This window comes from Danio aesculapii, chromosome 13 (assembly GCF_903798145.1).
Source record: "Danio aesculapii chromosome 13, fDanAes4.1, whole genome shotgun sequence".
In the NCBI taxonomy this organism is placed as follows: domain Eukaryota; kingdom Metazoa; phylum Chordata; class Actinopteri; order Cypriniformes; family Danionidae; genus Danio; species Danio aesculapii.
This window is the reverse complement of record NC_079447.1, coordinates 14943794-14957131: the sequence shown is the minus strand read 5'-3', so window position 1 is coordinate 14957131 and position 13338 is coordinate 14943794. Positions and strand designations below refer to the sequence as shown.

Below are 13338 nucleotides of genomic sequence, written 5' to 3'. Positions count from 1 at the left end.
CAAGTGTGTGTGTGTGTTGTGTGTTGTGTGTTGTGTGTGTGTGTGCGTGTGTGTGTGTGTGTGTCATGCGTCGAACACCCAGATTAATTCTGATTGGATATTTTCCAAAAACCATTCCCCAATCACATTCTCATCTTGTTTTTATTAGTCAACGAAAATGTCAGTATATTTCTATTATAGTTGCAGTCGTCATCACTTAATTAACATCACTTAATTAAGCGACGCGAGCGCACCATGAGTCACGTGTAAAGAACTGACCAATCAGCTTCATACTTTGTTTGGATTATACATATACATAGACTAATTATTTCATACAAACACAGAACACACAAACATTGCAGTGCTTTTTAATTTTCTCCATTAATAAAACTTGTATCAGAGTCGCAGCAAGGTTTTGTTAGCTTGTCATCGTCTGAGAAAAAGACTGTTGACCAGTCCACGGTGATAAAAAGCTTGGGGACCATTGCTGTAGAGGATGCATTTTATTTCCCAAAATAACTTTTCAGTAAACAGTTTTCAATAGAACGGTTTATTTTGATAGATTGAGAAACATTTTGATGATTAAAAACACCTTTCACTCTTAAAATGAAGGTGCCTGGTGAAACCAAAGACTTTTTTACAGTGATGTCATATAATAACCTTTTTGTTTTGTTTTATAAAGATAATTTTTTTTCTCAGTATAAAGACTTTTAATAATATAATTAACCCTTTTCCACTTCAAAGAACATTTTGTGGAATGAAAATGTTAAAGGTTTTTCTAGGGTGACAATAAATTAATGTTAATAAAGAAAATCTATTTTTCTGTATAAGAGTAAAGAGCCATTCTCGGTTTCTTAAAGCTGCTTTGTACAGTATGTGAAATTAGACAAATTGAAGCTGGCTTTGACGCGTCTTAGCCCAGTGCATCACAGTATACATCTGCAGCTGTGTAAATGCATTCATGCTACCTCTGAGCAGCATTAAATAATATGTTGCAAATTAAGGCAATGAAAAGCTGCCTTATTAGTGTTTCTTTGCCACCTTTGTGGCACCTATTACACCTATGTAAATATGATAATATATTATGTCTGCTAAGAAACATGCACTTTTTGCAGCCTGTTGAATAAACAAATAAAAAGAAACATAAAGAAGTCAATAAATTGTGAAGACCACTACAGTATATCCATGAATGTGTGTGTTTTATATTGTGACTAATCTGACTAACAAAATAAAGGTTGCAAAATTGTCATGTTGTTTTCATATCAGGAATACTTTACCCAAAAATGCACCCATACAACTCTCTTTGCTTTCAATGACATCAGAATTTCATGGCTCTGCGTCTAAAGCTGCCATTGGTTTGAGAGCCTACAGAGGCCATGATTTTCAGTGAGTAATGACTCAAATTACAGCCAGATCTTTACAGAAAACTATCAAAAAATTCAGAGGAGTTACAATATATAGCATAGGAGATGTATGGACTTTTTTTTTTTTGATACTTTTATGTTGCTTTTTTATTTTAGAGGTTGACTGCATTACTATATGGGGGAAAAAGCACCAATGCTGGTATTTTTTCCAATCTGAACTAAAGAAAATTTGTAACACTTAGTTTAAGCAATAATTCACACTACAACTACTGGCTTACTACCTGCCAACTGTAAAGATATTAACTCCTTATTAGTACTTATAAAGTAAGATCTTATTCTAAATCCCTAATCCTAAACCAAACTATCGACTGCTACCTTACTAACTATTGATATGCAGATAATTAGTAGTTTATTGAGCTGAGTTAATGGTTTCTTAATTGCGTGAATTGTACATTAAACTAAAACTAAAAATTCATATGGGTTGGGAACCATGTGATTAAAAATTATGAAACATAAGGGCATTTTGCACTGGGACAACATTTTCATATTTATGAAAACTATTGGCAGAATTACTTGCTTTTTTACAGTGTTTTTACCTTGGGAATTGGGAATGACTTAAGTTATAGCCTTTTGAGGGGGTCTAAATTCCCTTCAAATAAATTCCCAGAGCATTAGGAGTGTCAATTGTGTAAGCTATATTTAAATTGGCCCTTACATCATTGTCCACTATTCCTTACATACATTGACTAATATAGTCCACTTGAAGGAGTGAATGAATGTAAATGAGTGAGTAAAAGTACACCAGAAGGGCTGACAATTTTGTGCATATCATAATTTGTGCTTGCAGCTTAATAAAAATTTGGAACCAAATTTGCAGCCTGTTGTGTTAACTAGTATAAAGAATAAACTGTAATTAAACAATGCAATGTTTTTTTTCTTTAACATTTAAAAAGTATTAAAAAAATAATTATAAAAAATCAGGCCAGAAAGTCAAACATTGATCAGATATTATATAATAAATCATTAAATAAATATTTAACCAAAAATGGAAATTCTTTCATCATTACTCACCCTCAGGTTGTTCCAACCCCATGTTAATTAATTTGTACAAACATTTCTAAAATGTAGATATTTGGAAGAATGTCAGTAACCAAACAGATCTTGCCACCCATTTACATAGTAATTATTTTTCCAACTATAGCAGTAAATACTGTAGGTGGCAATATCTGGTTACATGTATAGAGAAGTGGAATAAGCTGAGGGTGAGGAAATAATGACAGAATTTTTATGTTTGGGTCAGCTACTGTTTTATAGGGCTCTATCGTTAAAATAGAGCCCTAACACTTACCCCTTTTTATAATAATATTTTAGAATACCAACACTCTCTAGCCTATTTTTCTCTACTTTTCAACCATGTATATATTTAGCACTAACATTAATTTTCTATTTTTGTTTTTTTTTATATCTAATGCTTAAGATTTAATGATTAGATTTATTTAAATCTAATCGTATTTAGATAAAAGCAATTCCAAATAAATACATGTAATAAATATGTCGAGCCATAGATTGCACATTGGTTGTATAATATGTACTGTGGTGCATTGTGGAATTAAATAAGTGTACTCAATAATATCCACTATGGTTTTGAACACCACTACAACTGGCTTTCCACTCAATTAGTACCCTTTTATAGGCAGACTTACTGTAGGTGGCAAATTTAGACTCATTGATTGGCAGAACACAAACCATAATTGGGCTCCCATTTTTAGAAAGCAGAATAAGTTCACATACTTGCTCGAAAAGCTAACTTCACAAACAAGGAAAATAACTGTCAGACAGATTACATGGTGTGAATGCATCCAGTAAAGTCCTGTTTTTTATAACGATAACTACCCGCTGAGTTCATTATTGGGTGATGTAGTCCTTTATCGACTGCTTCGAACTGACTACTTCAGAACTCATGTGGGGGAAAAAAATATAGAAAACCCCTTATTTATTATCCCCACACACACATTCCCACTTGTACCATCTTCAGATGTGGTTCCAGTGTGGCATGGTGTCAGAGAAATAAAAATGTGTTGCTTGAGGACAGCCCTTTGCCACCCACACTAACAATGTTTTTGTGACTTATGCTGTAGTGTGACATTGCTGTAATTTATACAGTATGTTCTGTGGGCATGGACGAGGTGGTGTTTTGAATGCTATTGTTTTATTATTAGGATTTTTTTTTGTTGTTGTTGTACTAGAGAGAAGCAAAACGGGACTAAGGAAATGCTGAAGGGCCCGCTTGGGTCAAGGACAGAGCCATAAACATGTGTATGACCAAATAGCTGTTTCAGCCGCAGGCCTGAAATCCTTAGTAACTGCATTATATTCAATGCAGCTTCAAAATACACAGCCAGCGACTTTTCACTTGCTTTTTTTTTCGCTGTTGGCTTTTTGTTCTGTTAAAGTTGAATTAGAACTTGTGCTGTTGCTCACGTCATTGAAGTAATTCCCAATTAGCAATGGAAGCATGGCTGTGTCTTATTGCTTTTGATCTGTTTCAGCTCCATCTATGAAACACGCAGCTGCAACTTTAGATAAAAACCAATGGTTTTATACATGGATTGAGACAAACTAAAATATGGAGGGAGCTTCTGCAGTAGCGATTATGCTCGCAGTGAGGCTTTTCGAATCAGGACACTATTTGTTTCCGACAAAGCATTTCTAACGAATTAATTGATTACGATAAGAACAAGGACAAATTAGCCATATTGTTGTGCCGAAAACGAGTGTAATTAATCCGGAGTGAGTGATATACAGCTTACAATTGCGAGATAATTCATCTTTTGATATTCGGTTAGATATAACAGCACATAATTCCTTTACTAATTCTGGGTCTTAACTAACTAATTATTCCAAAAGCCTGGATCTGTTGCAGGCAACAGTGGATCAATCTAGCATGTCCATGACACCCCTTCCCTTTCCCTCGCCACCCTCCTTCCTTCCTTCCTTCCTTCCTCTGTGGCTTTCCAATGGCTTACACATTTTTCCTTTTTTATTTCAATCCTCTTTTGTTTTGGTTTTCGGGAGGGGAGGGGTGGAGGTTAATTCAACGTCTTGTTAAAAATCCAATGTAAGTTGATTATTTTGCATGTGTTTCTATGTGTCATAGCTGTGCTTCTAAGCTCAATTAATACTCCCAGCTCACCACTGATAAACCGTTCTGTGCACTGTTCTTTGCTTTCCTCGAAAGGCTAAAGCTAAACGACAAGAATGACGAGTTACAGTTGTCCATGTGTGATATATTTATATATATACCTTTATTTTGTTTTAAAACCATGTACTACGAGCCACCTCTTGCGTTTCCACAATTGTGCTAAGCTCTTTTTTTCCCTTTTCTCTCTCTCTTTCTGAAGATTTTGTATCAAAGCCTAGTTTTCATGAACCTCTATTCTGTCCCTAGAATATGGAATGATCGGAGAACATACTGTAAAAAGTCAGCGGCCAAGATCAGTACATGACACAAAGGGCCTACAGGAGCGAGATGAATCTGCTAAATTTATGGCACAAACTGGTAATACAATAGTTATGCTTCTTTCCTTTCCTATGTAAACTAAACTTAATTTTCATCTTAAGTCACTTGCATGCTATCTTCTGTACTGCACCCTTTAAGTGACAATGTTTATTTATCATATTTATTTTTTGTCCCTCTTCCACTTTATTAATACTTTAAGAAAAAACAAAATGAGGAAAACAGAATTGGCCAATTCCTTTTGAAATTTTTAATATTGATTTATTTTGACAGTCCTTTTATTTAATAACCTCCTAAAGCAGTAAATATAACCCAGAATTGTTAAAGCAAAGATTAATTAAACTATAAAACAATTTGGTTAACATTTAAAACTAAGCATTCTGGTTACCCTGCTGTTTAGAGACTAAATAACCCTGAACATATTACCTTTTAAAGTGCCAAAATAAACAAGGCCTGTAAAACTTTCTTTTCCTTTAATTTCCTGTTTAATTACTTTCCATGCATGTACTTTAAGATGATTTATAGCTACTCTGGGGAGGGACGTTAAGCAGTCATCTTATTTTTTAAGTTTGCACCTTTTGTGACATTTGTGTAGCACTTAATATCGTTTCAGTTGCAAATCATTGTGCACACTAAACCTTAACAACCTTGTTTCCATTCCAATCAGTCGTTTTACGTGTTTGTTCATTTACTTCCATTTATAAATGAAATTCTGAACAGAATGTCATTCATCCTGCGTTTAGTTTGCTCATTTACAGATTGTCTGAGTTTTGTATCACTTCATCCAGAGTTGATCCACCTTTCAATCTAATCTAATCTCCGAGAATGGCAGAGAAAATTGTCCATATGTGCCGAAGGGCATGCCAGTAGATTCTCTGGAAGTTAGAGCAAACAAACCAGTCTTGAGTGTACTAGCTGAAAATATACATAAATATAAAAAATATAGAAATAAACTTAATTTTTGAGCATATGAGCTTAGTTAATAAACGGCCAATGTGCTCATTATACTTTAACGGAACTTAAAATGCTAATTATAAAAAAAAAATGTTAATCATGACTGCTTTTGACAGCCCAAATTAAAACGTTTAATGTTTAATTTCGGCATTTCCCTTCTCATGCTATCCCTTTATTCAGCACTACATGGCAATTGGATTGTTATATTGTGGACATTGATAACATGTGCTTTTAGGGAGGCAATTTTCTTGCTTATTAAATGTTTGGCAGTGTCAAAACAAAATTCTCTGGAAATCAAATGTCTTATTAGAGTATGGTCTGACCATGCAATTGCTCATTGGGAATTACAGCCGATCCAGAGTGAACAGATACAAAAAAATAAAACACAAAAAGCTAATCTCTATGTGTTTGCCAGAAAGCAGCCTATGCTTTAAAACCAACAATTATATAAACTTTACTCAGCAATCATGTATTCTAACGCCAGCAAACAATACCAATGATTGAATTGACATTACAGTTGGTAAATCATAACGTTTCAGCTCAGGACCGTGTAATCAAACAGAACATCTAACAGCTTTGATTGTTTGGATTCGACAAAGATTTTCCATCGTAAATGTGACCAACGCCATTGAAAATTGCTGTGATCTGCTGAATATTCTTGGGGAAATGCAACCCCATCTCTTTTTTTTCTTTTTCTTTTTTTTTCTTCTTGACAATCTCCAATTCTAATTGATTTCGCTTCAAAGAGACAAGAAGCTTTAGCATAAATCCAGGAGATCAAAAAAAAGAGTGAAGCGCAGTCTAGACCCAAGGCCAGAGGTCTGTTCTTCTGTGCGACTGTGGTTAGCAGAAAACTAACTCTCATCAAAGATCATTCTCTAACTTTTAGAAGCCATGTTGCATGCGTTCTGCATAGTTTATCATATTTTATATATCTCATCTATGAGTTTTGTTTGCCTTTTGCTTTTCAGTTGATTTCATCTAGTTGGTTGCATGCATGATTTTTTAAATATACATATGAAGTTAGTATTTTAGGATGTTAATATAGTTAAAGCTCCCATTTGATAGTCGTTTTGTGGCCACACAGTAAAATGGATATGATCCTGCTTTGAATGTGCATAAATGTATTGATTATTCCCAACATTTTGATTGTCGTCTGTCAATGTAATCTATCTAAATATTTGCAGATTGATTGTTTAATGTAGTATCCCTAATGCCGATATTAATTATTGGTTTGTTTATTTGGAAATCCTGGAAATCTCGTTTTTTCCCTGCAGAGTTTAGCTGTGTCCGAAGTCAGTTCATGATTTAATTAGTATTAGGTACTTCTCGATGAAACCATGCCATAATGTCATGTCTAATGATCGAGAACAAATTCAAGTGAGCTCAGAGATAACCTAATGAATATTTAATGCTTATTTCTCGGCTGAAATTGGATGAGTTATTAAGCTTTAAACCATACCATAAGTTATAAATTATATTTATAAACGAAACTTTAAATTGCTCTTGTCAGACATCATTTTTTATACTTTTAACTGAATTATACATTTTTTTTATTAAATAGTTCCGCCAAAAATGATAATTTGTCATCCTTATGTTGTTCCAAACCAGGATTGCTTTGTGATGCATTAAAAAGAAATAAAAATTGGAGTAAATAAAAAAAGTTAATGGTAAATTTAATATAAATGGAAGATATTACACATAATTTTGAAGTAGACAATTCTTTCTTTCTTTCTTTCTTTCTTTCTTTCTTTCTTTCTTTCTTTCATTCTTTCTCAGTAATGTTCTGCATAGTTTTTAAACACTATAATTTTATGGAAAAAACAGACGAAATCTTCAAATATAAGAAAGTTGCACAATTTTGAAACAACATGAGGATAAAATGATGACAGGTGATTAATTTTGTGTAAACAAAATTTATTTGGAACCAAAACAAATGCATAAATAAATAAATAAGGAATGAATAATCAAATAAATAAATGCATAAATAAATAAATAAATGCATAAATAAATAAATAAATGCATAAATAAATAAATAATGAATGAATAATCAAATAAATAAATGCATAAATAAATAAATAAATAAATAAATAAATAAATGCATAAATAAATAAATAAATGCATAAATAAATAAATGCATAAATAAATAAATGAAAATACGTAAATATATAAATGCATAAAAAAAACGCGTAAATAAATGCATAAATGTGTAAATAAATGCATAAATAAATAAATAAATGCATAAATGCATAAATAAATAAATAAATAAATAAACAACTATTAAGTTGTCTTTGTAGATTTCAGATTTCAAACACAGACTAATAGTTACTAATCGAAGGCACCTAAAAACTTTATAATTTTTCTAACCTAATATACATAAGCTTAAGCTAAACTCTGCAGAAAACTAGATCTCTTGGAGACCGGTACAAGTGAATGCTAAAAATCCTTCATGCAGGATCATATCAAACAACCACAAAAACAATGACGCTCCTTTTGAGCTCATTCCAATTTCTCTTGGAGCCTATAAGATTTACTGTGTGTAACTTAGTGAGGCTCCTCCTGCTCCTACTGGCTCCACCCACTCAGGGTGTCACATGACCATGTTACTGCTTTTAACTGGTGTCACCCTTCTCCTACAGGTGACCCTGGTGCTGAGGAGTGGTCCCAGTGGAGCTCTTGCTCAGTTACATGCGGTCAAGGGTCGCAGGTGCGAACAAGAACATGTGTCTCACCTTACGGATCACACTGCAGCGGCCCTTTAAGAGAATCCAGGGTGTGCAATAACACTGCCCCCTGCCCAGGTAGTGTTAGTTGCAGACACTAGACTGTCCTTCCTCCATCTTTCAGGGCAATATAAAAACACAAGAGTAATTTGCTATCATTTGCTTTATATTACATTATTATGTCAGATGTACTGTTATTATTTATCTTTATGTCTGCTCTGATTTTTCCACTTGTGTATTTTAGTCATTCATCCTGTCATTTGAGTTTTGTTTTCTCATTCATTCTCCTGCTCTTTTCATGTGCTTCTTCTTGCCGATTTTTGACATCATTCCAGCACAAAGCGAAACGTGTTAGGAGAGTGTTTGTTGGTGTGTGCTAAAGAAAAAATGTAGAAGAAAGAAGGCTAATCTATCCCGCTGAGGCCAGGAGAGTGACCCGAATTACCCTCTTGTTTTAAAATCTTTAATTACCGGAGGTATCGACCTTTAATTCATCATTTTCTGAGGTGCCATCTTAATGGAGTTGCGCTCAACGATACTTCAACGCCATTGAACTTTCTGTCACTGGCTAACTGGATTTTTATTTCAAGTAAAAAAGGCTTGTTTTTCCCCCCTCTATCATCAAAATGCAGTTCAGCTCTTTTAGGACTTGGTATTGGTAAATTAATGCTGTTTACACGTTACCTCAGCAGCATTGAACTTATGCCACAAGCTAACTGGATTTTTATTTTAAGTAAAAGGGCACGAAAAGAGACTTGTTTTGTTTACATCATTAGCTCTAAAAATGGCAATTCAGCTGTTTTAAGACTTTTTAAATGGCTAAATCGATGTGCTTTACACCGTATTATAAATGTGCAGCTTTGCCTTGCACCTTGAAAAATATATAGACCTACCTCACCGACGCATATGCTAGTTATAAGTGTGTGTGTGGAAGTTATTGATGGTGAAATCATCATTTTAAACTCGGTTTGTAAGATAAATAGCGATCTTTGACCATACCGTAAATGTAACCAAAGCACTAAAACTGCTGTGAAATGTACATTTTTTGTTCGGCGTCAAGGGAAGGATTTATAAACGCTGCTAATTAACTTTGGTGAGCATAAATTTAAGTAACATTAATGGAGCTGCTTTGCATCCAAGATTAAAGATGTTTCACGTGCTCGCTGAAAAGTGCAGAATTTCTCAAAAATGCTAAAGCGTCTCGGATCAGGCAAACGCTAGGAGACACGTATAAATGACATAAGGCTGGACCACCAGCCCAGAGCTTAAGGGATTGAAAATAAGACCACCATGTTTCTCAAATGTTCAAATAAAACCATTTATTCTCCCTCAGGGCTAGCTTGGACAGCAGCCTAATTGAGCACAGCATTGCTTTTCTTTGGAGGGCAACCCTTATTTACATCATTTTACTGTATTATGCTGCAAAATAAAAGCATTAGGGTACGCGTTCTGTTCTAGAACAGAAGGCTTTCATGCTTATACATCCTTTATAGTTTCATATACTGTGTAGTCAGAGAGGAAATTCAAATAAAGACTCATCCAAGCTAATCCAAGTTCCCCTCTGGACATGTTTTAGGATGAATGAGATAGTGCTGGTTTTAGGAGAGATTGAAATATGTGATATACTGTTGTATTGTTAAAGACAAGTGACGTTTCATTCCAGTCCAGTGGTTCTTAACTGATTTTTGCTTCATAACCTTACTGGGTGGCAACCCAATACAGCACATGTGTTAAAAAGCCAGTTACTGGAGGGCCGCAGCTCTGCTGCTCTGTATGCAGAGCTGCGGCCCTCCAGGAACTGGCTTTTAAATACAATTATTTGCAATACAGCATATAAAGTAAAACATTTTGCAGTATAAAATTAAAATAGATTAATATATGCAGCTGAATAGAAAAATTGCATTAGTTTTATTTTTGGTTTTCATTGATCTATGAAAGTCTTACATTACCACAAAGGGTTTATTTATTTATTCATAAAAATACAGTAAAACAGTTTTCTATTATTGTTTTCTACTGGTGCTTAAGTAACATTTATTGCCAGTAATATATATATATATATATATATATATATATATATATATATAGATAGATAGATAGATAGATAGATAGATAGATTAGGCTGATGAAAATATACAGTTGAAGTCAGAATTATTAGCCCCCCTTTTAACTTTTTTTCCTTTTACCAATATTTCCCAAATGATGTGTAACAGAGCACTTAAATGTTCACAGTATTTCCGATAATATATTTTCTTATGGAGAAAGTCTTATTTATTTTATTTCGGCTAGAATAACATAGATTTAAAAAAAAATCCTCTCTCTGTTAAACAGTAAATAGGGAAAAAAAATTAACAGGGAGGCTAATTATTCAGGGGCCAAGTAATTCTGACTTCAACTGTGTGTGTGTGTGTGCGTGTGTGTATGTATGTGTATATATATGTGTGTGTATATATATATATATATATATATATATATATATATATATATATATATATATATGTGTGTATATATATATATATATATATATATATATATATATATATATATATATATATATATATATATATATATGTGTGTATATATATATATATATATATATATATATATATATATATATATATATATATGTATATGTATATGTATATATATATATATATATATATATATATATATATATATATATATATATATATGTATATATATGTATATATATATATATATATATATATACATATATATATATAATTAATAAATATAAGCTTAATTTATAGTGCAATAATATTTTACAATTGTACTATATGTACTGTATTTTTGATTAAATAAATGCAGCCTTGGTGAGCAGGAGAAGCTCATTTTAAAACATTTAAAAATCATACTGACCCCAAACTTTTGACCGGTACTTTATATTTATTTATTTATTTATTTATTTATTTATTTATTTATTTATTTATTTATTTATTTATTTATTTATTTATTTTTTTTTTTAAAGTGAAAGCATTTGAATGGTTGTAAAAACTAGCCTCAAATAAATTTGTTACACTGTATAGATGATTATTCACACTTTAATATTTGTGTTATTTTACAACCTATTTTTTCCTTCAACCCTTCAATTAAATGCCACTTGTCGACTCCATCTTTATGTCTTTAAATACAAGACAAAAGAACAACAAAGACGCCATTTGGCACCATCACTTTTCATCTCTTCTAGATGGGCGTCCAACAGCAAATAAAAAGCTTCCTGTTAATGGTGAAGTCATTGAGCTGTTTTTTTTTTTTTTTTTTTTTACGAAGGCCAGCTTTCCATGAGTGCTTCAACGAGAGTTTGTTTTTAATTAATGCTCTTTGAGTGGGATTGGAGTTTTCATTATACAGTAAGAGCATTAGAGAGGGGGATTTGACGTTTGGAGGGGATGCGGTGCCCAGCAGTCTTGACACTGATGACTGGATTAAGCCCCAGTAAGTGCGCGCGCAGAACACACACCTGGGACTTTCTAAGTATGCTAAGAGAAGCGAGACGAATTGGGCATGGCTGCGGCAGACCTCCCGGCGTGTCTTTCATCACGCAAAAGACAAAAGAATGTCATCAGCCGCGGCGCTCAGGATGGGGGTGGAGTGGTGTGGGACTGGGAAAGGTAAATTGTAAAGAAAAGGGGAAATGATGCAGTTGTTTTGATTCATTGCGGCTGTGTAGCAGCTGTTGATAAACAGGCTCGCTGAGCAGCCATAGAGTCGGTGCTGGAGGTGTTTCACTGCTGCATTTGAATGAGGCTGTGTGTGGGTGTTTGTGTATGTGTGTGTCGTCAGCGGTGTGGATGTGTCTTAACTCTTGTCCTCTGTTGGCAGTGCACGGTTCGTGGGAAGAGTGGTCTCCTTGGAGCCTGTGCTCTTTCACCTGTGGTCGGGGTCATCGCACCCGCACTCGGATCTGCACTCCGCCACAGCATGGAGGGAGAGCTTGTGATGGACCCGAGACCCAAAGCAAACTCTGCAACATTGCCCTCTGTCCAGGTCTGTCTGCTTTAGACTCGCTTATTCACCGGCCTGTTCTCACATCATCTCATCGATGCTCTTCTACTCTGTTGTCTCCTTTTCTCCTCCTTGTCTCTATAAGCTTGAATGATCTTTGTCTCATCTCTTCTCACCAAATCTTCTCATGTTGTCTCTTCTGGAATAAAAAAAGAAGAAAAAAACAATGAAGCAGAGGAAAAGAAGAAACTAAATGATGATTTAAGAAGAAAAGGCAATAAGAAAAGGAACAGAAGTGAAGAGGAGAGACAAGACGTGACAAGATCACATGAGAAAAGACAAGATTAGATGAGGAAGGACAAAAAAAAGTGAGACAAAATGAGATGATTAGAAGAGAATAAAAGAGACGACAAGAGGAGAAAAGTAGACAACAGAGGAGAAAAGCATCATTAAATCATCAGTAAATATTTTCTCCTGTTGTCTCTCTTTGACTTTTGTCAGTTCTATTCCAATCTTATCTAATTGTGTCTCATCTTGTCTCTCTTATTCTCATCTAATCTTGTGTCCTCTCTTCTCATATTGTCTTCTCTCGTCTCTTTTGTGTTTTTGTATCTATTGTCTGCTTTTATCCTCTTGTCTTCTCTTTTATTATCATCTTGTCTCATCTAATGTGATATTGTGACGTCTATTTTCTTCTGCTTCTTTTCTTATTTCCTTTTCTTCTTAAATCATCATTTAATCTACTCTTGTCTCATCTTGTCTCTTTTGTACTCATCTAATCTTGTCTCTTTTGTTCTCATCTTATCTTGTCTCCTCTCTTCTGATATTGTCTTGTCTC

At 33.8% G+C, this 13338-nt stretch overlaps 1 protein-coding gene across 1 annotated transcript in view; it reads left to right on the top strand.

Moving 5' to 3' along the window:
* Positions 1 to 13338, top strand: part of adgrb3 (adhesion G protein-coupled receptor B3) — a 368994-nt gene that overhangs the window by 155577 nt on the left and 200079 nt on the right. The window contains exons 3-5 of the mRNA XM_056470574.1: positions 4792 to 4902; positions 8454 to 8615; positions 12378 to 12542. Coding sequence (XP_056326549.1) covers positions 4792 to 4902; positions 8454 to 8615; positions 12378 to 12542 — 438 coding nt within the window. The remainder of the gene's footprint in view (positions 1 to 4791; positions 4903 to 8453; positions 8616 to 12377; positions 12543 to 13338) is intronic.